The 27,595-nt window shown below is 41.9% G+C and overlaps 2 protein-coding genes across 2 annotated transcripts in view; one reads left to right on the top strand and one right to left on the bottom strand.

The window, feature by feature from the left end:
- KANSL1L (KAT8 regulatory NSL complex subunit 1 like) overlaps positions 1–19,985 on the top strand; it is a gene marked incomplete at its 5' end in the record, with an annotated part of 42,100 nt that extends 22,115 nt beyond the window's left edge. The window contains 9 exons of the mRNA XM_010176990.1: positions 1,597–1,750; positions 5,732–5,842; positions 6,257–6,394; positions 8,819–8,943; positions 10,349–10,473; positions 11,395–11,449; positions 17,087–17,199; positions 18,697–18,877; positions 19,539–19,985. Of these exons, the coding sequence (XP_010175292.1) occupies positions 1,597–1,750; positions 5,732–5,842; positions 6,257–6,394; positions 8,819–8,943; positions 10,349–10,473; positions 11,395–11,449; positions 17,087–17,199; positions 18,697–18,877; positions 19,539–19,787 (1,251 nt within the window). The remainder of the gene's footprint in view (positions 1–1,596; positions 1,751–5,731; positions 5,843–6,256; positions 6,395–8,818; positions 8,944–10,348; positions 10,474–11,394; positions 11,450–17,086; positions 17,200–18,696; positions 18,878–19,538) is intronic.
- Positions 19,986–25,821: 5,836 nt separating this feature from the next.
- RPE (ribulose-5-phosphate-3-epimerase) lies at positions 25,822–27,592 on the bottom strand (the record flags this gene model as incomplete). The annotated part of the gene is made up of 4 exons (XM_010176989.1): positions 25,822–26,367; positions 26,822–26,908; positions 27,070–27,204; positions 27,491–27,592. Coding segments are annotated over 4 exons (447 nt in total), but the record flags the coding sequence as incomplete, so codon positions are not given.
- Positions 27,593–27,595: the final 3 nt, after the last annotated feature.

Genomic DNA, 27,595 nt, shown 5'->3' with positions numbered 1-27,595 from the left:
CTGTAACATGCTTAGCTGATTTTAATAGTACTTGCAATACAATACCAGCATAGGGAATTTGTCGATTCAGAAGAAGGGAAGAGATGGAAGGGGGAACTTTTTAATGGGATGTGTTCTGCCTTAGTGCAGGTTGTGAATACTAAAGCCACCTGACAGAACTGATTTCAGTAAGTGGAGGGGGATTTTGTGTGGTGGACATAATCACTGCATCAGTAACAGATGAGTGACACTGCTAGAATACAGCCTGGAATATTTCAGACAGGAGGAAAGATCAGGAAGAGATTTCTTGGATTCAGAACTTAGAAGTACTAAAAATACAAGTAATATTGGTTTGATTGTCTTGCCTCTGATGCAACTGCGAGATGTTTTCCTTTCATTCCCTAAAAAGTTGTAAGAAAATCAAGACGACCACTGTTATATTCATTCTTACAGCTTTTTTTTATGTTGAAATCCTTTTCCAGGAGGTAGTAAATGTGGCAGTTTGCAGTGTTAGGTTGAGAACCTCAAATTACCCAGTGCCCCCCTTCCCTCCCTTCCTCTTTAAAGGATACTGCAGCATTTGGCAGAGTATGAGAAATCAATGGAAGCCCTTAAAAATGTCAGTACCTTTGGGGTTACTCGTGCTAGTATCCAGGAAGGCTGAAAGTGGTATAAACAGCATTATGTCCCTGCAGTGTTTTTGTAGCTTGTTCTGAAGCACAGGCTGCTGTTGACTACTGCCCTGGAGGATCACATTCAATTCTTTCCTTCTGTCTTTCAGAGTTCAGGATCTTGCCTGCACTCTGCTGCTTATTCCTGCCTGTTTTCACCCTGCCTTTTGTCTTAATGTCCTGCTACCTCATACCTACCAGTTCTGGGCAATCCATCATTTAACTTTCTGTACTTTAACAAGCCTTGCAAATAAGCAGCTAAATTAATCTTTCTTTGCAGCTCTCCTTTTTCTAGTAAACCTTACTACCTGTTAATCAGTCCTCAGTGCATCCCTCTCCATATTTATGGCTTTGTATCTTCTTTTGTTTGTGTTGCTTATCTAATATTTAAATTATAACAAGGTAAGGACCTTGCCCTCTTGCTTTGCGTAAGTGCACAGTGTGCTCAAAATGTTTAATATTATGTCTTGCATTAAAATATATGAGCTCAAACTGTCTAGCAATATCTATACTAAGAATCTTCCTAAGACTTAGGGGATAAATGGAGGAGAGCCCTGTATTTAGTCTGGTGTTAGTTTTGTTTGTGCATCTATATCAAGCCTATTGTGCTGGAGTGGAATTTTAAGGGGTGTTTGTTTGTCATAGGATATATCAGAATAATGATTGGAAACAGTTACATTTTCTCTGGACACTTTGACAACTGTTTCCTGGCCCTAATTGAAGAATATCTTTGTTTTCTTTGCATTGTGTGCCATAGTCCATGATAAGTGGAGGTAAGTAATATTTAGACTATCTGAAGTTTGTAGGAATTTTTTTCCCCTTCTCATATTGAAGAGTGTCATTGAGATTTTTGTTGTTGTTGTTGTTGTTGTTGTTGTTGTTCTGGTCTGATTTGAGGGAAGTGAGTAAAGGAGAAGTTAACCTTTGTTTCTGTGTATCCTTGCAGACTTTCCCATCTAGAGATGCCTCCTTTCCATATACAACTCAGTTACCATCTATGGTGCCAGCCTCCACTTTCAGCAGTAGTGCGGAATCTAAAATACTAGATTATGTGCAAGAGCTGGACTCTTCCTTCCATCCAGTCTTATCATTCCCTTCAGGTAAGTAACTCACATGCAGTGCCTCTAAAAGAGGGTGGTTGTGCTTGTGAGAGAGGTAGAGCTAATGGACTAATTTTCTTTTGAGTGATTTTTAGTTCTCTTACAGAAAACCTCACACTGGCAAAATGCATGAGTTTAGTCTACATGAAAATCTCAACTTCATCCTGTTGTTTGAAAAATACACCTTTTAGATTTCACGTGCCCACAGTTAGTGTGATTACAACCAAGAAAAACTTTGGTTAAGGTGGTTTTTGCATGTTTCCTGGTGTATCTAATTGACTCGGCATTAGTCCGTTTGATGGTGCTTTTGCCAACACACTACCATCTCTTAGTTGTGTTGTTTTCATGAGCAACTTTCAGTTCAGGCCCTTTGGACTAGGCCCAGAAAGCTTTATTTAGATTTACTAATTGTTTTTATGATAGTCAGCCTTTTTGCTGATCTTTGTAGTTTATAGTTTCTGTCATCTGATTCTTTAATCTTTTTGAACAATAATGCAGATGGTGTTTTTTCTGTCTTTTATTAGCCCTGAAACTAGTGCAGGTGCAACTTCACAGCATTTTGTGCTTCAAAACAGCATATTCAGTGCTGTTACCAGCAGAAGGGATTGGATACCAGCAGATACTATTTTGGTTTCTGGGTTTTGGTGGGTTTTTTTTTTAATTTTAGGAAAAAACTGTTGCCAGGTAGTTGGTGACCAGTACAGGAATTCTACTGTTCTGTGTCCTTGCCACAAAATAATCCTGAACGTGAGGCTGGGACTTCCATGAAATTGCTTGAGTCTTTAATCAAACCCACTGTATTCCCAGAATGACAGTTAATAAACTCCAGCCTGGTATTAGGAAGTCAAGGATTAAAATAAGTCTTGGGTTTGGAGAACTTGTCTCTGGCCAGTAGAGAAGACCCAGGTGTGGAAATGGAATCCTGAGAAGGTCTCAGCTCTTGCAGATTTATGAGGGTTTAAGAAGAGTTTATTTTGAGGAGCAGAGGCAGAGCTGTCACCACACACTTCCTGGGTGACGGCCAGCTTGTCTCACTAATCATATTGTTTCCTTGCTTCTATGCAAGGTTCACTGTACCACAGTGTATGTGTTTTGGGGCAGGTTTTTTAAGTGTTCTTTAGAAGTCTTTTCAAGTATAATTATATAAGGCCATGTCCCTTGCATTTATTCCTACTTTACTTTTAAGAGAGTCCAGGAAGTTTAACAAGAATATTGACATATTCTTTCCTTGAAAAAAGACTACTCTAATGAACATGAAAAGAAAAAACCTGTAAGGCTCTGGATTGCATCATGGCTACTGTTGGTCACTTTGCCAGGATGGAGGGAGAAAAATATTATTTCAGCTTCATTCCAATACCAAGAACATCTTTCTTTTGAGGAATATTTATTCTCTTTTCAAGCAGCCTTAGCCTTGCTAATAATATTTAAGACAGGGAAAAGGTGCTAGACCTACTATCTCCTGCTCAAATGCAGTCCTTGCTTTTGAGGGAAGCTAGGTTCATGCTCACATTCTGCTTTATGTACTTTGTGTACTTTGCTGTCTCTATCTCCTCATGAAGACCACTAGTCTATTTGTCATTTTCTTTCATATGAAAGAATTACTGTGAATAAATGCATGCTAGAAATTTTCCAACTTGGTCAGTTAGCCCGATTCAATTTCATGTTTTCTTTGCAGCTTCCTCAATTATCCCTTTCCATAGGGATAACTTCTCTTAAAATACTACTTGTGGTGTACCCACATCTTTTACCACTTTCTTCTGAATAAAAAAAGTTCTTCAGCGGTGTAGAAGAAAAGGTTCTTGTTTTAATTTCCTCTGGTTTTGGTTTTTGAGGTTTTCTTTTTAATATTATTGGAATTTGTTCCATTTTGAAACTCTGGGAGTTTGATTTTTTCAGTGTGTGAGTGATTCAAATTGAAAATTCAGATCTTGTGCTCTCTTGTACCTACTTTTTACTTTCAAAGAAGAATCATAATTTGCAAGCAACATAGTAATATAGTGCGGTGGGACTGGCTCACTAGTGTATAGGCCTCTGGAAGTGTACTTGTCCTTACGGTTCTAAGTTTTGCCTTCAGAATTTCCATATTACCAAGAGTCTTGACCAAAAGTATGTCAGTGGTTGCAGCATCCCTGGAGCATAAAAGCACCTCTTTAAACTTGCACCCTGATAACTGGAAAACTGTCATTTGCATCTAAGAAGTTTGGCTTTCTGTTATTTCTGCACCTAGCCTGCAGATAAACTGGAACAAATGCTCCTGCCCTTTTAATGAAGATACAGGAGCACATAATAAATAAATCTGAGACATCCAGGTAATTCCCCAGGAAAAAAAACAGGATAATTTTTTTGTTTATTTCTTTACTTAAACGTTGTGACTAATAAACCTTTCAGGCCTACTTTATGTTTTTCTCAGAAATGGTATAGGAAACACAGCAAAAACCTTGGGGGGAAACAACCTTTTACAGGTCACCTTTAGTCTTGTGACAAAACATCTAGTTAGATCTGTATCAAATTGAAATAAATTATTCTTTTTAGTTAGCAAAATAAGTTGAAAGTTTCTGTCCAAGCAAGTCCTGAAGGCACATGAGGCTAAGGTTGTATGTAAATCAAAATACTGTTCATGCCCACCCTTTGGCCCTGCCCTCAGACCTCTTCTCTTTCTAAACATAATAGTCATCAAGTCTGCTTCCTGTGTTGACATATTTCTTTCTACTTAATTTCTCTTCTTTCTTGTAATGTTGTTTCCGGAAAGGCTTTTCAGACAGAGACCTATTTTTCTTAAGCTTTCCTGCCTTACAACAGTGGGTAAATTCCTTACCACCTGAGATGTTTTGCAGGCTAATTCTTGGTTAAACTCCCTTGGGAAATTAATTACATTGCCCTGCTGTAGCCTTTGCCAGAGAGAGAAAGAAGGAATGTACCTTGAAATTACCTCTAGGCTCCCAGCAATAACAATTTCCAAAAGCATTAATTACTTGTACCCAAAAGGCTGAACTGAAAGCTTTTCAGATTATGGGAAAAGTGCACTGTGTCCTCTCCATCATGCAGGATTTTGTGCAGGAGTTAGTCAACAGAGCCAGACCCCAGCCTTGCTCTCACTTGATACTCTCCAGAGCTTGTTTTCATGAAGAACAATTCTGAAGTAATTGCAGATACGGGCATAGTTTATCCCAGAGTAAGACAGCCTTGCTCTTTCTTACTTTGACTTTGAACACCAAAAGAAGAGCTGTTAATCTACGAAGTGTGTGTGCCTGCACTGGGATTTATTCAGAAGCATTCCTTATGTTTGAGTCCTACCTTGATCTGGGTTGTCTTGTCAGCCCTTAGAAGCTCTTAGTTCTGGAGAGCTTGGAACTGCTGAAGCATACTGCCTTGGTCAGCACATATGGTAGTGTGGCTTCACAGCTAAAAATGGATTTGTTTTTACCGTGGCATAACTCTCACTTCCCAGTAATATAAAGATAGGTACCTAGAGATCTTACCTCCAGGCAATTACTGGAGATTATCGTGTATACTGCTTAGGTAGCTGTTAGAAAAGACTGCAGGTCTTTGCCTGTAGTGGAAGACATCACTCGTACAATAATTATTTTGCTGAGAATTACCTTGCCTCAAATTTTCTTATTTACTCATGCAAAAATCACTTCTTTGAAATGTCTGACTGGGCTTTTTTGGGATATTGGCATTGAGTTTTCCTTTGGCTCTCAACAGTTTCGGGACATGTTTTCCTACATTGTGTTCAGCTTGACCACGTGAAGACACTGTTGCTATCTAGACAAGCGATAGGTCTTCGCAGGAGTTACTCAGCACTGCTGTTCTTCGTGAGTTGAAGGACTGAAGGCAGTAATACTGCTCATAGATTATATTACAGTATTGTGTAATCGATTCCTAGACCTTTAGTGATGATGCATAATTCATTGGCTCATAGGTTGCTGTCTTTCTGATACAGACTCCTTTCCTTTTTAATTTCTTTTTTTTTTTTATTAGATATTCCTCTTCACATATATTTTGAAACATTATTAAGGAAGGATGACATCAAAGGAGAACCTGTTGATGCCTCATCTTTGGGAGGGGAGTTTAAAGTATCTCCAGACAATGGTATGTAAAGCAAAATATTTTAATATTTGCAAGAGCATTTTTCATTCATTTGTCCGTCTTTCTGCCCTGAAGAAGTCCGATTTATAAACTTACCACAAAGCAGGTTATCAGAGAAGGTAACCGGCTGAGGCTTTAGGTGAAGGAGGACTCTTTTCCCAGACCAGTGTCAGGTTCTCCTTTGTTGCACCGAAGTGATCCCATCAGAACCATAGGAGGGGACTAATAAAAGTGGGGGGAGTTTGGACCATGGGTTTTCTGCAGACACAGGTGCCTGACTGCAGTACTGTTTACTATTTGGATTCCTATCAGAAGTCTGTTTTTTACCATTATAAATAGTTCAGCAGTTGAGATTGCCTGTAAATTGCACCAATGGAAAATGAGTTTTTAACTTGATACGTGCTTTTTCTGTTGCAGACTATAATCAACATAATGTTTCTGTCAAACAATGGAGCAGTGGCTGTTTATCTAATTCCAAATCTCAGTCAGTGTCAGAAACATCTGAGCAGCTGTCAGAAGGAAGAAAGAAAAGACATCTAAGTGAGACAGCAGTAGGTAAGAGAAAAATGGTATTGTTTAAGACAGCACTACTTCTTTAAAAATAGGTACTGTAGAAATTAGTTTGTTGTCACTGCGCTTTGAGAATTAATTTTGTCTCCAAAAAGGATACTACATGAAACTTTACAGGAGTGAATAAAAGGACTGACAACACCATGAAAATAATGTGCTATTTTAAAGCATAGTAATCTTTCTTTTTCTTCTTGAGTGTATATATTACAAAATGAGACAAGCTTCTGTATTGTATTTTTGGAATACTCTTAAAGGAAACTGCTCAGCAGTCCAGCTGTGTTTTTCTAATACTGGGTATCATTATTTTTAATGTGAAGGGGTTTTTTATAGTAGTCAGTGAAACAGACTGAATTGCAAAGTTATCTGTCAAATCATATGCCCAACCAAACATTTGCTATTGCTGGCATCTTTGGTCAGCTACATTTCATTTATTGTATACTGTCATTTGTGGTTCTGGTTTCCTTCCAGACTGTTAAGAGAACTTGTGGGTAGCCAGTGCTTATAATTAGAGTTTTCACCCTTGTTATCTTTGTATTTTAAGTCATTGAATCTCTACTTCAGCACTTGGTAAGTTAATAGAAAGTGCTCTGAAAGTTCTGTAGAATAATGTGATGATTTAGGGACAATAAATTCAGCGTGCCGTTGTAAAAATAAATAGCATCTTACCTCTCCAGGCTGTTAGAAGGTAAAACCTAACAGATTCTGTTACAGATTCATTTATGTGAATTTTTGGAAAATTTTTCGCAAAATTCCTCACAAGACAGTTGAAGAAAATAAATAACTGAATAAGAGGACAAACTAAATTAGTTTAAAATTTCCCCTAAGAAAGAATTAAAAGATATAAATGATCAGTTAGCATTGTGGAAAAATACAACACGTCTGTTGCATACCCAGGTAAAACTGTTAGCCTGATCTTGCAGTAGAAGTGGCCATACGAGAGTTTCTGCAGAGATGATTTAACAAAAAATTATGATCTATTAAAAAACCCCCCAAAAATATTGATTAGAACGTTACAGGAGAGAATAAAAAGTGGTTTTGGACAGACTGACAACTGTCTCTGATTTAGATGTTGTTTTTCTCTGCATCATTCCCCTTGTGCATTACAGTCCCCTCCTTTGCTACATAGTCTTCTCTTACACTGTGTGCCTATCTCTGCGGGGGGTGCTGTGCCCTGTCCCCCCTCACCATCAGTAATCCTTTTTTCCATGCCACCTGCTCCCCTAACAAGTCACTGCTCCCCAAAAGGCAGATCCTGGCACAGTGTTTCTTGAAAACATGTTGTTTCCCTAAGTGTACTGTCATGCACACAATTGGGAGTTACTTGGGAGCACTAGTAAGAGAGAAAACTTCTTGCTGTAAACCTTTTGAAGTCACAATTAGTCTTCTGCCAATAGTACTTAGTTCTTTGAGTTAGGGGAAGAAATAAAGCAGTCTTTTATCTCATGAGGATCGTAGTTTTCCAATGCCAGAAAACTGCTGTGTGGTGTATTCGTGAGGAGCAGCAGAAGTTCTAGCTTATTAGTGCTACGGGTGTAGTACTACATATTTATTCCTAATTTGGGCTCTGTGTAGGAGAAATTATCCATGGGGAAGGTCAGCCTGATGAACAAGGCCAAAAATAAAAGCTTGTGTGCCAGGGAGTTGCAGAGCTGCCTGGAAGATGAGAGTTCATGTCCTTGACCCAGCCTGTGCTGTACAGTCTTTAGGATCAGTCTTACCTCTTTTTCCATGTTGGAATACACTGATTCTTTTTATTAGTTGGTATATGAAATCTGAGTTCTCTTTTCTTTCTGGGCATTAAGGTAGAAGGGAAGCAAAATGCAGGTGGTTAAATTCTGAATCCCCCTAAATGAAATGCTGCTTCCACTGGGACTGATGAAGAGAAGACAAGAATTACGATTTGTCTGGAGCAGTGGACAACTACTAGAAGAAACCACGCTTGGAGATGTAGAAACTAATTTTATTTGTTACCCTTGCTGCTAGTTTTGTTTTATCATCTGTCAAGGAAGAAACTGTCAGTGAGGGCTTTATGAACTGGTACGTTAGTGAGGTGCAGCCCAGCTAGGGAAGCGCTGTTGGGGAACACTGAGGAGCGTTCCTTTAAGTCCGATTGCATTTGCTGTGCGTGTAGTCCATGGCAGCTTCCGAAAAAAGAAGCGGGATTTGCCTGTGTGAAGCTGGTTCCACAAGAAGAAATCCTTTGTGGAAGGAGAGGGATGAGTTTGTGGAAGAAAAATGACAGGATGAGTAACAAGTGTTTATTTAGATGGCTTTTTTTAGTATTTGTTAAATCGTAAGTGGTTAGCTGTGGGCTTCTAGAAATGACTTTACTATTACTGTATGGAAAAATATCTTTAGTCTAATAGACAACAGCCCGTACGCATTTTTTTGTTATTATTTTTGTGACAGGCGAACGTAACACTCGGTTTGAGACATTCTCCTTTCAACATGCAGAACCAGAATCCCATAGCAGTTTTGCTGCTACGACCAATGTCAATGCGATGTCTAGGCCCACCCATGGCACTTCATCACAGGTAAATAAAAAATGTATCACTGTCTTCACTGAAATACCAGCAGAGAGTTGTGCAATTTAAAAATTCAAAAATACATGCCTTTTACATCTAATCTGGTGTTAAATTACAGTACAGAGCATTTTTACAGTGAATTAAGTGTATTACGTTGAGTAATTTATTCCAGATTGAGTATGTAGTGTTTCTAAAACAGACACTTGCTTGTAAAAGAATTTTGCAGATCATATAACTGGAGCGTAAGTTTAGTTTATTGGCACTGGGCCTTTTTTTTTTTTTTTACAAATTTCATTAAATATACTGTGATTTATGTTCCCAAATTTACACAAGGGCTCTTATGACCCTTTTTTCTTGGTACAGCTACGTAAAATGGCCTCATGGTGCAAATATAGTCACAGATTTGTTAACTCTCAGCTTCATTACTTAAAACCATTTGTGCAGCACTATAGGCAAAGTTTCTGGTATATACATTTGCTGAGGAGCAGCACAGCTCTGGTTCAGGGAAGTCCCTGCAGAAACACACATTGTTTTATTGGAATTCATTGAGAATTTCATAATAATATTCAGAGTTTCAGTCCCACAGTTCTGCTAAGCCTCGTGGTATACTGGTGCTCTGTAAGTCATCACGTTTCAATCTGGTGATGACTCCTGGAGAGCTGAGTTTAAATCTGCATCCCTCGCGCAGTTTTGACAACACATGCTTGTCCTTTTTGACCTTGCTTGAGCAGACCATTGTCAAAGAACACGTAAATGAGCATGTTAGAATAGACTGCTTCCATTAACATTCAGCTAAAAATTGAGATCTTGTAATATGGAACGTGTAATGATTTAAAACTAAACTTTCTCCTGTAATCTAGAAACCTCTGGTTTTGACCCATGTAAGTTCCATGCACTAGGGAGCAGAGAACACTGCCAGGAATCCTACTGTGATCATGGCAGAGAAATTCAGTTTCTGCCTTTGCACGTCTTTCAGAAAACCACGCTCCATGTAGGCAGTTCTTCACTGCTAAATGTAGCTTCATTCTTTTGGAATTCTTAATTGTATCACACTGAAGAACCACTTGGGATATGGGTTAGTAGACAGATTATAGGAGGTTGTCTTTGTAGACTGAACATTATGAAGAAGGCAGCATTAACTTCGAAGTTCTCGTAAGTACTCAGAATTAACTGTACCTGAAATCAAGGAAGGGAAACTCCCACTGATTTCAGCAAGAACTAAATCTCAGAGATTAGATAGTTTTAAGATTCATTTGGATTCCATTGGGGTGTGGGGGGGGAAGTTATTAAGCCACTAGAAAATGTGTTCAGGTTACAGACTTTCTCCTCATGCAGTTTTAATCTTTCTCAGCTAACATATAGTTCCTCTGATTTGAGCTGATGAATCTTGTCTTGTATTGATTATATTATACAGCATAACTCCAGGAGGAGGCTGAGAAGTGAGAGCTCCTATGATATAGACAACATTGTTATTCCAATGTCGCTGGTGGCACCATCAAAGCTGGAGAAACTACAGTACAAAGAAATCCTTACCCCAAGGTAAGGTTTGTTCATGACCTCCTTAGTTGCAATAAGATACCAAAATGAACATGAGAACGTTAACTAAGAATATTGTTAACACGTAGTTAGATAATTGTATAACATTAAGGTGCTCTTTTCATGCGCTTGGATTTTTTTTCTGTGCACTTCAATTTGTGTGACTGGAGTGGTGGGAAGACTGGACAGCTGATAGCACGAGGGAAACAGTCTGATACACACAAGGAGGTGGCAGATGCACAGACTGGCTAAAAATAGAAGTGGGTTTATAGCATCTTAATTGTAGCGATATTTGTGGCCTTAAATGTACTGTAAGGCTGACATACTCTAAAGATGGTTACTTAGAGGTTGCTGTCTTTTTATTTTCAGTGAATTAAACAGAAATGCATTTTTAAAATGTATCCATTCTGATACAGTAGAATAAGCTTAATTTTTTCCATACATTGTAATCCATAACTCTAGAAGCATGTTTTTTGGAGGTTTCTTTGTTAGTTTTTTAGAAAAATAATATCTTTAGATTGCTAAAGCAGGGTAATTGATCTCCTCCTGTGCTGTAATTCAGTGGCTTACTAGCAAATTGCCTGAAATGACTAAATGCAATTGTTCCATATTTTAAATCTCTAATTTGTATTTGCTTTTATATTGTCCTTAAATCTAACAGTATTATTAAGTCTCCGTTGGATAGCTTAAAGACTGCGTTTGGAGAAGGAAAGGTTAGATACTGGGTTGGGAAAGGAAAATTTAAATTTCTGGCATCTGTTACCAGCACCTTAAATTTGAAATTATTTTATTTGAAAGGAATTTTGAAGCACAAGCAGTGCTGCATAACAACTATTGTGTAGAAACAGAAGAGTCATCTCTATTGCTGAAGTAATGAAACAGCATTTAGGTAAATTAATTTTACTTTTCTTGTCTCATTTCTAGCTGGAGAGTTGTTGAATTTCAACCTTTAGAAAGATCTCATACAGATGAAGAGGAGGTAGGCTGTGTTTTAATTAAACCACCAGTTTTTCATTAAACTCAATATAATATATAATTGGGATGATTGGTATATATTTTCCAAAGTCACTGACTTCATGCAAATCCTGGTAAGTTTCAAATTTCAAAAATAAAGTATTAAGTATCAGATTGTGAAAATGTGTCTTATCCCAACCTACTTGACCCTGTGGTGGATGACAAATGTGAGTATCTATCTCCATTAATAATTGTTGTTCACTTGTGTGTTTGACTCCTCTGTCCCTTGCTGTCCACACAGTCAGCGCTCCCAAAGGTCCCTTTGGCCAGGCCTCCACCTCCCCTGCTCCTGGGCATTGTGGTGCTGGGTCTCCCAGTGCAACTGTCTCTTCAGGGTTACCTGTGCTATAATGTCTGTCCTTCTCTCCCCTCCTCTTTGATGGCCAGTTCCCATGGCCTGTTGCTTTTCAGGAGGTAATTTGGCATTATGCTTGTGGGCCCAGCAGGTTTCCTCAGGTTTTTTCTCGGTGTTCCTCTTCCTGCAACCCTCCTGTTGGGAGCAAACTTTTCTTTTTGCTTTGTCAGGAACAAAGTAACCTTCAGCATTTCCTGCTTGCCTGTTGAGCTCTTTGCACATCGTGTGCTACTGTTGCTTCCCCCAGACACAAGAATCTACCTTTTTCTCCCATGGACTTCCAAAGTCTATGGACTTTGCAGCTGGGGGTCTTTTTCTCCCCTAATCAGGGGTTTGAGGCATTTCCTAACCCCAGTGTGAATGTACCAGCAAGTGTGGTCTCTAGGCTGGTTTTCTGTCCTTCCAGTCTTTTTGTGGCTCCTTTTGCAGAAACCTGCCCGTTTTGCTGTCCTTTGGACATCTCTGTTCTCTCTCCAGCCTCTGCTATAGGCCACTATCAACTGTTGTAACTGCAGAACTTGTATTCCTGCCTTCATCCACAATATCTGTTCTTCAGCTTCTTTTTCAGAGAATCTCTGCAGCTGGGGTTTAGGTGCCTTAGAGGTGGAGAAAGATTGTATGTGAGTAGCAGTACAGAAGGTTATGCTAAACACAGTAAACAAATTAAATTCTTGTGCCACTCCCCTAGGATAGAAAATACACTCTGCACAAAGGTGCGAGCTTCCTTAGAGTTTTACTAGGCTCTGTAGCTGCCTGCTCCAGGGAAACAAAACTTGCCTTTTGGAGAGCATCATGGTCTCAGGTCCCTGCCTGGTGTAGTTGCACCATTTGGCACCATGCTCTTGGGTCAGAAAGAAGAGAAAAACTTACTCTGTCTTTGCCTTTTCTTATGCACTTGAGAAATTCTTGTGAAATCTGGTGGTCAGATTTATGTCACCTCCACCACCCCCTTTTGGGTTTGTACTGTCTCTGCTAGCAGGAAACATGCCTGATCTTTTGTAGTGAGAAGGTCAAATGCATACACAGGAGAACTCTCCTGCAAGGACGTGTAATTAAACCATTTGGAGAATAACTAATAAAGGCAGCAAGGGTGCACTGTCCCTTGAGAATCTACTGTTCATTGCTCACTCTTTGTTCTGGTATCTGTGGGGAAAAAAAACAGAATTTCAACAGTGATTTGTATTCAGGATTTCAAGGAACTTGCTTGGAGGACTCAGTGATTTCTTGATCCCATACAGATGACTTGTCTTATATACTTCTAGTGTATTTTGCTGAAGGGACTTCAAGGTGTCTCTGTGAGGCTCATGGGCTAATCACTCTTTTAGTAGCCCTCCCAGTACATTTGTATTTGGCATGACTGGTTGATCCTGTATGATTCATCCTTTGGCCAGGAAATAACTTGAGTTAACAATAAAGCAGCTTTGCCTCCTGCTGTGGTCCACGGCTTCTGTGTTGTCTGTCAGCTGCTGGGCAGAATGAGAGAGGAGAGATGTGAGACAAGAGAAAAATGCTAAAGATCTTGTTTGTCTAAATCATTCTTTGCCAATTTCCCCCCTTTCTGTTGGGATCAAGTTAATTGGTTTGGATGTTTTTCAGAGTAGTGAGAAAAGTTGTTTGTCTGATCATAATTCTTTCACTTCCTTGCTTTAGGTTTTAGGCTGAGTTTGACTTGTTACTGAGTAAGCTTGAAAAAAGACCTGAGAAAACAGCAGCATTACCTTTTCGCATTTTCTGCACTCACACTCTTGACACTCTTGAAATGGTTCCTTGTACTGAAATCAAGGCAAGCTTCAGTACATCATTCGTGAAGGACAAGAGAGGGCAAAATGTACTTTCTGCTTTTATATAAAGTAAGTTTTTTCTTTGCCTCCGCTGCATAGCAGCCTGTGGTGGTACTAAAAGAATAGTTTCTTTTCTGCCTATCTAAATGGCTAAATTTAAAACTTCTGGAGTTGTCCTTGTGTCAACCAGCAGTTAGGGATTTCTTCCACTTGATATCTTTCTTTTTTTGTTGGTTTTTTTTGGGTTTGTTTGTTTTTAAACTTCCCCCCTGCTCCCCTTCTCTCTCTTCAGTTAAAGCATTTCAGTGCAACAACCTGTATCCATGCAGTAGACAAGTTACAAAAAGTGTGGGGTCCCCGATTTGTCATGTTCTACAGGAGCCACATTTCCACAGGCGGGACTCAGCACTTTCTGAAAATCATGCCTATTGACCGTGCCTTTATTTGATGACAAAAGGCTTACTTTCTTTGGGTGCCTAGTTTTTGTTTCTGGAAATTTTGCCTTACAAAGACAAAAACAACAATTGGGCAATGCAAAAGTTAATCTGCTGTCTCTCTCTGCTCTATTACTTGCTGTAAAAATACGTAGTTTTTGGAAATAAAGCATTTGAGTTTCCTGGTTTGCATATATGAATTTGCAGTCTGTCACAGCTTTAAGGCATGGGAGGGTGTGGCACGGGTTTTCCTGTTTTATTTTGGTTTTAATTTGTTTTGTCCAGGTTAAAGTTTCTGGCAAGGCACAGTTGTGAAGTAATGTTCAAGTTTATTTTGTAGTTGTTTTAGTAATGACAAATACTTTGGAATAATTCTGTGTGTAATTAGTTTTGCATAAGTGTTTTCATGGCTTATGACTCAGTATTTCCCGTGAAGCCAAAGACTGACACACAGACTTTGTTGTTTTGAGAACCTTTCAGAAATATTCCTGGTGCTATTCAACATTAATGCACAAGTGTCTTGTAGCTTAACTAGATGCGATGGGGGGCATCCAAATCTTAGTTTGCTTTAAGTCTTTTTCTTTGAGTGAAATCATTAGACATGCCTCACAAACAGGCCTTCCTAATAGTCTTTTCTCTCAACATCACTGCCAGATCCATCCACCGCAGAATGACAGTTCTTTTGTCCTTTTTCAAACTAACCTTAATGGGAAAAAAAAAAATCAAATTTTTCTAGAGATAGCAACTTTAAATTAACCTAAAGTTGGTGGAAGAAATATATAAAGGATTACAAAGCTGGGGAGGGGTAGAGGCTGTACTAGACCAAGTAGAGACCTTTTACTCTAAGTAATGTGATTTTATCCATAAAACAAAGAAGAATTTTTAAATAGGAAAATTTGTTAGTCTTCAATGGAATAGGGTAAAACTAATTTTAAATAAACAAGTAGTTAAATCTGCTTTGACCAGCTATGGAAAGTAAGGCTTATTTCTGAATTTTTCAAAACTCTTCGCTTGGAGAGGAATGTGGACTTCAATTTTTTTTTAAAAGGAAGCTTGTTAAAAATGAAGTTTCTTCCCAGCATGAAAAGTTTTGGCAATTTGCTAAGAAAAGTACTTTCAAAGTCTTAAGTTTTTCTTTCAAAATTATATTTTGTTTCCACTTCAAAGGAAATCTGAGTGCACAGAAAAATCATGAATTTTCCCTGAGGGAATAGCACTTTTGTAGTTCATAAAATTCTCACTTTCACGCTATACATCATTGACCTTGGAAAGACAGAGTCTGAACTGAGATGCAGCCCCGTACCCATGCCATCCAAGTGACAGAGCTGGTGAATTCCAGGGAGAGGAGGAAACCCATTAAGTTGACTTGCATGAAAGGAAACCAGCAGCTAACAAAGTGGTTTGTGTTTAACATAAATAAATAAAAGCAATGAGGAGTCTTCAAAAAAGCAGTCATGAGAAGGGCAAACAAAGCAGGCCTGTTTGTCTGAAGGTTCCTGTTGAGTGAGAGGAGGAACTGGGCAGCTTCAGGTCGCACTGAAGTCTTTGGGATCCTTTTCACTGACCCTATTCAATTTCTTTGTGGTGCTGTAGTTGGTGACCAGCTGCCTAGGTTGGGAACGTGCTCTCTGGCCAACCGAGTGCCACTACCAGATAGTGTACAGCAGCATAAATGCATTGTAATACTTTGCGTTTGTACCCATAATGGTCATGAACTATCTCAGAGCTGCAAGGCTTGATTTAAAGAATGGCTTCTGCAGAAGACCTCAGGGCTGCTAGTTGTCTGGTGTGGAGTGCTTCCAGCTGACAGTGTAACCTGTTGTATGGCGCTATCTGGCACTGCAGTGAGTACTCCGCATTTAGTTCTGTATTTTATCAGACTCAATCAGAAGATAAATTGTGTTACTTGTATAACAACACTGAGGATTTTGCTTTCTATAAAAAAATATTTTTATTTTCCATGACCCCTTGATTATTGGTATAATTCTTGTCCAGTGATGATCTGGCAGTGCAGCTTCGCAGCTCTGAATTGTGCTTTCCTAGAATTTCTCTGCTTTTGGGCTGAGAGTGGCTGGCAAAAACATCCATGGCTGCAGCACTTGTATGCTCTTGCCAGCCTTAGCTTTTTAGGTGAATTTTGAAGAGGTTGAATGGTTTGGAGCACTTTGAAATAACTGAGCTGTGCTGGAGGGGTCCAGCCAAAAGCTCACCTCACCATCTGGGGAGTGAGGGGGAAGGGCAGCAAAGTGCTCCTCGCCCAGCCATGTCTAAGGAGCAAACTTCCTGGCGTGCTGCCAATGGAAAAATGAAGATGGTTCTTACAAAGTGAAGGTCAGATGCGATAGCTGCATCTCAGGAGTTTTACCTAACAAGCTGGTTCTTGTTTGTCTACGAGCAGTTAAAGTACATCAGGGTTGTTTCAAGCTGTACTGGGGTCATGCAAATCATTTGCTAAGAAACAGTCTTTTCAAAGCAGAAACCATTTTCTGCTTGGTTTCGTAGCAGGCATGCGGCACCTCAGGTTTTCTGAGTTCCTCTCAATGTGGAGCTATCGAAGTTCCTGGTGATCTCAGACCTAGTTCTCCATGCTTAAAGAGCACCTGGCAAATCCTGCTGCCTCCCAGCCTCCTCCTAAAGCAGTCTCTGGAAACTTGGAATTTTTGCTTGTCTTTTATTATGTGCTTTTAATACTGCCTTGATTTACAAATGAATAGTTGTCCTCTTAATTTTCTGCTTCTCACCGTAGAGGAAAATGTGTTAGTTGCATGGGTTTAATTTCTATATCCATTCAGATCAACCACAGACATGTAAAGAAATAAAGTGAAGGTGACAGCACCCCCTGTACTAGTGCTCTGGTGAGAGCATAAGCTGGATGCATGTATGTTGATGTGCCTTTATACTGCAAGCACGCATTGTGTTGCCTCCTCTTGTTTGGTGAACAGACCTTTGCGGAATTGTATCTAATACTGGCTGCCTTTGTTTCTAGTGATGTTCATAATTATGGCAGCAGCTATCTCTGTATTTTGTTACAGATAGAAGATCTGTCAGATGAAGTTTTTTCCTTACGTCATAGGAAGTATGAAGAAAGAGAAAGAGCAAGGTGGTCGCTGTGGGAGCAGAGCCGCTGGCCCAGAAGGAATAGCAGGCAGGTGTACTGACTTTGATAAGAGCATTGCTGTTGAACCTCTGGGGTTGGCTGTTGGTGCAGCCGTTTCAGAAATGCTGTCACAGCAAAGTTTGAAAATGAGGGCGCGCTTCATTAATTAACTCGTCAGGGACAGTACCAGGTATGTGTGGGTTTGGGCCTGGAAAGGGAAGGCAGTTCTGAAGCGCATACTTACAGGAAGTTGGCATGTTAATGACCTGGTATCAGAGAATAAAAATCTTACTCCCATGCTGAACGCATAACTCTGCTAGTTTGTGCCACTCCCAGTTATTATGACTTAAGCCACCAAGTGTAACACAAGCCCTTTTTCCCTCACCTTAGATGAAAGTCCACTGCATTCACAGACGTGTTACTGAAGGTCCTGGGCTGTACCTTAGGCTCAAAAAAGTCATTGTGTGAAACGGTTTAATTCTCACAGGCTTGCTGGAAAACTCATCAGAATTAAATATAACCCCCTAAAAGTCTTGCAAAAAGTAGTGCATAGAAGAGTGAATATCATAAAGCTGTAGCTGCAATTTGGCTCTGGGAAAGTTTCCCATAAATTGCTTCAGAAGCTGCCAGGACAAAAAGCATCCTGTAAATGTGGGGATAACTTTTTCTGCTATTTATCATATGCTTGTGTCTACTCTTGGCTGAAAGTGAACCATGACACTATGCATAAATTTGCAAAGATAGCTTTTTTTTAAACACAGGATAAAAATAGAGCTACACTGTATTAAGGAATTATATTTTAAACAATTTTGAACATAAAAGAACTTTGGAAAGTATACTGAAAAATACAAGTTCTAGATGTACCCTTTATTTTGAAACTATGAACTCCTTGGTGAAATCTTTGAATTCAGAATCAAAACTGTCATTGACAAGAGCAAGGTCAGACTTCGACTTGGTATTTAAGACACATGCCAGTATTTTATATCTAGTTCAAATCTGCCTTAAAGGTGAGGTCAAAATTTTTAATCTTAGTAAATTATTTTGACTGCTTTGGAGATGAGTCCAGAGCAGAGGTGGGAAGGGGGAGCCCAAGGACCTGCTGTTTCTTCTCAGGTTACATTGGCTCAGTCTGCTGACAGTGCAGTTTGGACTCCACAGGCTCCTGTGAATGATGCCATGCTCTCCCAAGTGGGAACAACCCTCAGCTCCCTGACTTCTCTTGTCCAAAATTACAGTTGTGGTGAGCATGTGGAGCAAGGCACAGGGGTGGGACCAGCCACCAGCTGTTCTGCAGCCAGAGTGTGCCTGCTCCAGCCCTGTTTGATCCAGTCAGCTCCTCCACATAGCATGCTTTGCTTTGGCTTGTGACTACACGGTTGTCAAGAACCATGTGTGTTTTCATCTGCTCTCTTGATTTAAGTAAGTAGAATGTAGGTAGCATGTATGGAGAAACTGAACACTTTGAAAAGAAAATCTAAACTCTTCCTGGTGATATGAAGGGGCAGGGAGTAGCTCTTAAGACTCTTGTCTCTTACCCTGCACTAGGTCTTACAGCAAAAATGCTGACGGACGACACAGCCAAGACTCTGTGCAGAAAGACCACCACGGCAGCTCCTGTGCCTCGCTGCATTGCGCTGCCGAGCCTGTTCCTGACTTGACTTCGGAAACCCACAGCTCTGTTTGTTCAGGGATTGCACAACTCTGCAGGGAGAGCCAGGAAGCAAAGGTGGGTGCTTCCAGTAGCTTCCAGGTCTGGTCAGGTCTTCAGTGACCACTGTCTCTAACCTGAAACAAAGAACCTGAACATATCCTCCTGTCTCGCCCTTGAGAATCTCAGGCTGTTGCCGTAGTTAATGTGGACTGAATGTAGCACTCCTGTTCAGAACTAGATTGCTATACTTTATAACTAGATTGCTGTGTGCTTTATGAATTAAGCCCAGGACTTGTCAACAGGTAAAAATTTAATTGCTCAGTACGCACGGCACATGTTTTTGAGGGGAGTATGGTAGGCCTGGGTTCGGGGATGGTGGATCTTTTTTCAGGGATGTTGGCCAGGGTTCCAGACAGGCCTGATGGTTACAGGGTCAGGTATCCTGATGGTCTGGCACCATGGAAAAGAGCTTCCCCCTTCCTGTATTGTGCCTGTTCAACTGTAGCTGTTACTAGTTCAAAACCATATGAAGCCAGCTTACAGTGACAGCTGGTGCCTAGCAGTGCCGTACTCTTTATCTGAAGAGCCCTGCAAAGCATTGTAAAGACAGACACTCATTTGTTACTTGATAGCAGATCATTCTGCACCTCACTAATCAGTCAGACTCAACTGAAATCTCTTTTTCCCCTCTTTTCTCTTTTTCCACCCTCACTCCTACCCTTCTGATTCTTTTCAGTCTGGGCTGTGGGAACCTCGAGTTTTTCCACTAAAAGATGAAGAGGTAGAAGCTTTACTGTGCCAAGATCAAATACCGAATCAGACTGAAATGTCAAGTGCCGCTTTCCCCAGCGACTCTCTCTGTACTTCATGTGCACCCATTGGTTTGCCAGACAATGGCCATCCACCAAGAAAGCAATCTGCCGAAGAGTCAGAAGACTGTGAAAATGTTTGCCTGGGAATCAACAATACAAGAAAACAAAGGTGACAGGGAATAAGGTGGTTCATTAAGAAAGCCAATTAAGCGGGAGAAAAGTGTAAGGTAAAATCTCTCTTGTTCACACAGCATATGACAGCACAATTCAAAACTGTACATTAGCTGCATATAATATATTTTCTTTCTTGCTTTGTAACAGGCAGGATAAATCCCAAAGACAACACTTTCTTCTTCCTGAACCCCAAGAGAAAGTAATTATTTCAAGCTGGAAGTCTAATATTCCCAGTGTCGGGAGTGGGCGCACATAAATTGCTGGCACCATTCACTTTCTGTTGTCATATTGCCACATTTGTTAATAATCATCCTTTTCTGGTTTGTTTTCAAATGCGTTTCTGGTTCGAGTGGATTCTGGTGCAGCAGGATATGCTGTCTGCCTGAACCCACAACTTCAACTGAACACAGAAAAACTACTTGAAAAAATAGTGGGGAGAAGCGATAGGCTCAGATTATTTTCCCATGTGGCACAACCATGGGGCAAAAGCCTGCCTCTCTAAACGCATGTGTGTGACCCCCGTGTAAGAGAAGGGTAGGTGAGAACCAGCAGTTTCAAAGGAGGCGTTCTGGAAGCCTTGCATCTCGCTTAAAATCTGTACTCAGCTCTCAGTAGTGCCGGGGCATGTTTCATATAGATGTCCTCAAGCAATAAGATAGAACTAGACCACTGCATTTCAATAGCTGATGTATCTGCTACTCAGAAAGTAGGGTTTCTGCTACAGTCATGTGGGTATAGAGAAACGGAAGGAAAGAGTCAAGGCAAATCAGTGACTCAGCTCTTTACATACTGTGTTTTGGGTCATCTTACTTCCTTAGTCCTTCAGTAGCTAATGAGGCTCATAACATTTTGCTTTAATATGTTAAAGACGAAGTCTTGTTCCAATTTCTGTACAGTGCCTTGTAAGAGTCTCGTCAGTATGCCAACATTTGGTGACTAGCTGAAAAGGAAAAGATGATTGATGTCTAGAAGACCAATAAATGAAAAAGCCCCAAAGCTTTCCATTGTGATTCCACATAGATCTTTAATTTCCCAGTGAGGAAACAAAAGCAAGTTGTTTAAACTTGCATCTAAATAGTGTATACTATACTATATCTAAATACATTCCAGTTTGGAATGTATCTGCAATCTCAAGAGGTATTAACAAAGATTAAACACTGAATGTAGGTATAATCCATCAACAGGAAGTTTTTCTGTGTAGGACAGTTGAAGGCAATTTTATTGCATTCTCTGGTTTTGTGCAAGAATTTTACTTCACGTGTAATATCTGGAATGGCACTGGACAGATGACCCAGTTTTAAGTGTCTTTTTTTTTTTTTGGTCAAAATGACAGGAAATATACACTGGGCATCTGAAAACAGTTCAGTAAAGTTTCAACACTACAAGCTATTGCTACATTGTAGTTTATTGCACATTCTGATTATTTTTTTTAAACACTTTTTTAACACTGGTTTGTCTTAAACTTGAATCTTGCCTCAATGTCTGATACAATTATCTTTGATGCAAGGTTGGTTTTTTTAATTAAAAGTTATTTCTATACATGTTGTATATAGTGTGAATTTGATGGCCTTTTAGAAATGAAGACATAGCAGTAATGCTTCCTCTTGGCACCGAGACCTGCTTGGCCCAAGAATGGCTTTGCAAAGGCACTGCAGTGGCAGCGGCACTAAGCTTTGCTGTCGTGCTGAAGCTGCGCCGGCGCTGTGAGGCTGAGGGCCCCTCAGCGTCTCCCTACAGAGGTGGCTTCTGCCATCGCTCTTGTCCTGCATGTGCATCTGCTGCTGGGAAAAGGTTTCTGAAGTTATGTGTGCTTTGCAGGTCTTTCCATACCGGTATCCATTCATTAAGATGTCTGATCTGAGCAGCTCTCACCCAGTTTTGTAGTGAGATCAGGGCTTCCTGCTCTGTCCGATCCCTGGGGCCGTGTGAGGAGTTTCTGCAATTAAAAGATGGGACAGAGCAAGTAAACCAGCTGGCTAGCTGCTTTGGCTAGCTGCTTTACGTGTCCTGAAGGTGCTGTCAGGAAATGGAAATGCAAGCCAGTGTTTTATGGGACGGAGCAAGAGGGGAGTGTTTTTCTAGACTGGGGGGTGGGAAGGGAAGGATGATAAAATGAGACACAAAAAAAACCCAAAACCAACCCAAAAAACAAACAAAACCAAACCTGTGTGAAAAGAGCTGGATGAGCCAGGTTTGGTCAGCCTGGTGGATTGTAAAGCTGTTGCTGCCTTTCTGTTCAGCTCCCAGCTGTGGTGGGCTGCTTAACCATTGTGTTGTTTTTGGGTCAGTCTCCAGTGTGCTGGCCTACAGCAGCTGCTGGCTACCTCGCCAGCTGCAGGGGCTGCACAAGCCCTTAGCAAGGGTAAGCACATTGTCTTCGTGCCCTCTTTAGATGGGCTAGTCAGCCACTGTGGGAACCAGCCAGTGCCTCACGGGGCAGCAATAAAAATGGTAGCCAAAGAAAAACCAGGCAGCCAGGAGAATGAAAAAAAAAAAAAAAGTCCCTGGAGAACTATAAAAATGTCTGTTTGGTCATCACCCCAGCCCAGCACTGTCAGAAGTCTTTTCTCCAATGGCTGCCTCTCAGCTGGCCAGATCTGTGACAGCAAAACTGCAACTGCCTCCGCACAAAGAGCTGCCTGAGCCACTGCGCGGCTGGAGAACTGTGCCGGAGCATTTCTCCTCCCCAGGCCCCTGCCACAGGGCTGCTCTCCAGGCCTTGGTGGTGCGCAGGTCCCTGCCATCAGGTGAGCAGTGCCTGCAAGTGTGGCCAGCAAAGGCCCGTGGGGAGGGGTGCCCCCATGGGGAGGGGTGACCCAGAATGGGCTGCATTTGCTTTTCTCACATCACCTGCTACCTCCAGCAGCCCTTCAGCTGGCAGGGGCAGACGGGAACGCTGGGTGCCTGTGTCAAGCAAGATGCTCTTTGGGAAGCGCACGGCTGTGCTCCTCACCCACAGCACCTCCCACCATGTGCCGCCGCAGCCCAGGTGCTGTGCCCTGCCCTCGCTGTCTCGGCTCTGTGCAGCTTTGCTCCAGCCCGTGAGGCACCCCATTTTTCAGTACCCCCATTTCACTACCAGGACAAGGTTAGAAAAGTTGCTTACCTGAACTTGGTCACAGGCCCAGACCTCCTTTCATCTTCCTTCTTGGTGCTGCATGCAGCTGGGATCGGCACTCGGACGCTTGTTTATTGCCTGCAGCCCTTTTCCCCACAGAGCTGGACTCCCACCTCCAGATAGGTCAGGTTTTGTGGGACTGCTGGGGTCACGAGGAAGCTGCTGGTGGTGGGAGTGGGCTGAGAGCTCAGAGCCAGGCTCATGCTTGAAGCCATAAAATGTGTAGGAAAGCCCTGCTTGTCTTCTTTCCTTTTCAAAAGTTTTAAACAGGAAAAAAACCAAAAACAACTGCAACCTGTTGGTCTCTTGGCTGTGAGGCTATGAAAGCAGCTCTCAGCACTGCTCCTAATGTTGCAGCTGAAGGTATTACAGAGGTGGACTGTGAGATACCAACTGAAAGAGAATGCAGCAAGGCCCCTCACGCACGGAACTGGGTTGCTGCAGCTTCACCAAGCAAGCCATTTCCCGTGTGCTTTGTCTACCCTTTTCAATGGAGGCATTTTTTTTTTTTTAAGGCCACTTATGTTCTGCTCCCTGCTGCTATGAGGGTTTAAACACTTCATCTCTGCATCCAGGACCTTAATGGACTGTAAGTACAAATACAAACTTCTGAGCCCTATTAAAATGAAGCTCTGTGTGTGTCTACTGCCGTTTTTTCCTTCCTCAGGGACGTGCACTGCACCCCCACAGAGCCTGTGTCCAACCCCAGCCTTACTCAGTGCTATCGGTTTCTTTTGCCCTGTTTTCCAGTGCAGACAGAGCCTTTGCTCTGTCAGATCACCCTGGACCGCTCTGGCCCACGTGACTTGGTATCACCAGACTCTGCTCTCCCGCGTTGCTGAAACTTTGATTTATCAGAGTATTGCAACATCTAACGGCCCTGGGCTTTACTGGGCCCCGTGGATTCCCCTGCAAGCAGCTCTTTTGGTTTCCGAGGCAGCGTTCGGTTCGGCTGTGGCACCACCACTGTGGGGTTACATGACTGAGTACAGGAGCACAGGCCTAACTAGAGTCTAACAGACACCTGACTGCTGCTCATGTGTAAAGGCAAGACACTGCAACAGTCTTTAGCATTACAAGACCAAGTGTCATTACTATTACTTGCATGGATGCTCTGTGGGCACTAACAGCTTTACCTTAGATGTGTAAAAAGCTGTAGCAGCCATCTGCAGAAACCCACCTGGGTGGGATTTAGATGGAAAGAAATAACTGAGTAATTTTACCGTGTGTTTAATTTTTCTCTCCCAGAGCACTCCTAACCTGAGAGTCAATGGAAGTGCAAACTACCAGGTTTAAAACAATGACAAAGTGACTATAACCTGTGAAAGAATGTTCAGCATGGTTCCATGCTGAGAGCAAAGCAGAGTACCATCAGTTAACGAGCATGACTTTGGGACATCCATCCCCCCAAATTCATTAGACACACACACACAAAAAAAAAAAGCAGAAATAGTTTGATTACCCTTTCAAACCAGCTCCAGGTCAACTGCAGGAGACAAGGAGACTTCAGCTCTTGTCCTACTGCTTTCAATAGCATGAAAAGCCACACTTCCAAGTCCTAAACTTAACCTTTTCAAACCTGCTTGTGGCTGCTTGGCCTGCACTTTATGTGCCAGAGCTGTGCCCCTTTCTCTCTATGCACAGTGTTAAGACTCTGCCCAGCTTCTTTCCAGCAGCACAAATAAGCTGCTTTAACACATCTAACAGCCATTTGGACTATTACCTTTCCAGCCAAGCTTTCCTTTGGCAAACCCCTTCTGAAAGAGGTCTGTGGTGCAGTACGTCCAGATGACTCTGCTTTTCTTTTGCTAGTTCTCAAATAGGGTTGCAAGTGGAAACAGGAAGCAAAGACATTTGTTCACCTAAACCACAATTAACCACACAGGGAAAAAGGAGCAGTTTAGCCATTCCAGACACTTGTCTAGGTCGTTTGATCTAGACCTGCCTCTTCCTCCTTAACAAGGGCAGTGGCCCTCGCTGTACCACAGCCATCTCAGGCCAGTCTGTAGGACACCTCGCAGGTTCTGGGCTCGGAAGAAGCGGGTGCATCAGTTCTAGCGCTGCCTCGGCATTTGGTAGGTAGCACGCATCCACCTTTGTCATGAGGACAACAGATTTGACTTTGGCCTTGTGGAAATGGACTGGCTGCAGCTGTTGAGCCTTCTGGCCTGTTCCCCTGGGGCAGCAGACTGCTTGCAACCCTTTTGTAATTACAACTGAAAGGGAAAAATACCATGCAGAATACCATGAAATATTTAAAGAGTCAACAACACTAATGAGAGCCATGGGAGGCAGGTCTAGCTAAAATTACCCGCTTGGGTCTTCCTCTAGTGGGCTGTAACTCTCGCCTTTCACGTGCCCAAACAGGCCGGGCTGTGAAGTTGGCACAAGCAAACTGAAGCTGTGGGAACTATTTGGCTTTGTAACTAAAAGAGGAGCATGAAGCTGTTTCATGGAGCCATCTCCACCCAGTGCACTTCAGCACTGCAATCACTTCAGCAGGTAACATTCCTGTATGTTGCCATCTTAATTGCCTCCTCGGGCATATGTACAAGCCAAGGAGGCTGTGGGTCATGACAAAAGTTTTTTGCCTATCTGTAGGGTTTTAAAGCAACATTCTTCCATGGAATCCCATCACTTCTAGGAATTTCAGACAAACCTGTCTTAACTGGCTATTTGAAAGGTAAATGAGAAGATACTTCCCAGTTTGTGACCTGGTAAAGATGTTGCAGTGACCTGTCTGATGCTTGATTTATGTCAGTCAAGCACTTCTGTGCATTAAAAGCAAAACAGGAACATTTCTAGCATCCGTGGGATTTTTTAGCCCTCTTAAACTGCATTTTCCCCAAACATACTCCCAAAACTCACTCATTTTTGACAGTCAGCTTAAAAGAGACTTACCACACCAAGGGAGAGGTGTTTAATGCAGATATTGGAAAAGTTTTGTGGGAATGCACAGATCAAATGACAAAATACAGACAGCAGAAGGCAGATTGATTAGAGTCTTCCACAAGAGAGATTGCTTGTGGTGATGCTACAGTCTTCTAGCAAGCAAAAAACTGACTGAAGTTTGGTTCAATCCAGTCAGCGTTATAGGTTGTGCCACACAATTAGCCTCCACAGAATCAAGAGACAGGTTCAAACCACTGCATTTCCAACCCCGAAAGACAGCCAGAATGGTTTGCACTGCTGCTTGCTTCATTGCAGCCAAGGAATGATTCCTCTGTTCAGCAGCAACAAGTTCCTGTAATTAACGTTCATCCAGCCCTCCCTTTCGCACGAGAAACAAGGGTTCTCCTGCACGCACAGAGCCTTCTTGAACACAGCTTGGGTAGGTCTCACCGATCCAGACAGCGCTTCTGAGCTGCTTCTGAACACACATTCCTTAGAAGATTGATCACAGATCTTGGATCTGCGCTCTTCATAATGGCACTGCCAGATACAATCATATTTGCACCTGCCTGAAAGACATTAAACACCCACTCAGTGACACAGAACAGATCTGCTTCTTAGAGAGCTTTCTTGCTGTAAAACACGTAAGGTGGTGGGGAATTAGAGGCTGGTGGGCAAACAAGCACTATTTGTGGGACACAGGTAATGTACCTCTAACTACGACCACAAATCGAGTTCAGAAAAGCCAACTCTTCCCCAAACAGGTCATTTTGTCATCACTCCTATTTACCCGAACATACCAGAAACAAACAACTTCTCTAGCTCAGGAGAGGTGTCAGTAGCTATTATTAAAAAAAACACCACAAGATCAGACATGATGTAGATTTTGATGCTAAGAGTTATTTACTGTTTCCTCTGACAACTCATGGTCAAAATGCAATTCCTCCTAAGCATTATTCTCCAAGAGGTGATTAAGTTTCTTAGCACAGTGACTGAGAATGCTGCTCTGCTTCAGCCTCTTACCTCTGCACACTTGTGGATGGTGTCAGGCCCAACGCCTCCATCCACTTCAATATCCAACAAGGGAAACTGTGTCCTCAGCCACTGAACCTGAGAAACAGTATAAAAGGTTGGCACCAAGAGCCACACTCGGCTGCGAGTTATGTATAACCTCCTACGCACCCAGATAAGGGTAACTCACTTCACTGCTACACTCCCTACTGCTGATTAGCTATAAGCTCAATAAATAAGGGAAGAGAAACTTAGTTTACCTTTGGCATCATGTCTTCCATAAATTTCTGCCCTCCGAATCCAGGTTCTACTGTCATCACCAAAGCCATGTCTATCTGGTTGGCCCAAGGTGCCAAGTGCTCAACTGTAGTGCCAGGCTTGATCGCCAGGCCAACCTGCAGGAGAGGCAAGACAAGTCCGAGTGCACCTCAGGATGACAGAACCATGGCAGAACTGGCTTGAGCTGGGTGCACCGCCTAGGAAAACAGTTATGTGCCTGCGTGAGTGCAGCTAAATAGAGATTCCCGATTTCTTGAGCTAAAATCGAAGACTGATTTGTGCACAAAGAGCGTGAGGGCTGCCTGTGCCCACCGAAATGGCAGCGCTAGGTTTTCCGTTGCCAGAACCACGGCGGCTGGTTAAGGCGAGTGCAGCGCGACTCCGAGCCCAGGCCGCCCTCACCTTCATCCCGTTCTCCCGAATGTCTTTGATCAGCGCCCCGGGGTTGTCCGTGGCCTCCAGATGGAAGGTGTACTGGTTTGCGCCAGCGACGGCCATCGGCTTCAC

This window comes from Antrostomus carolinensis, unplaced genomic scaffold (assembly GCF_000700745.2).
Source record: "Antrostomus carolinensis isolate BGI_N321 unplaced genomic scaffold, ASM70074v2 scaffold30371, whole genome shotgun sequence".
In the NCBI taxonomy this organism is placed as follows: domain Eukaryota; kingdom Metazoa; phylum Chordata; class Aves; order Caprimulgiformes; family Caprimulgidae; genus Antrostomus; species Antrostomus carolinensis.
Note: the sequence above shows the minus strand (reverse complement) of the source record. Positions and strands in the feature narration are given on the sequence as shown.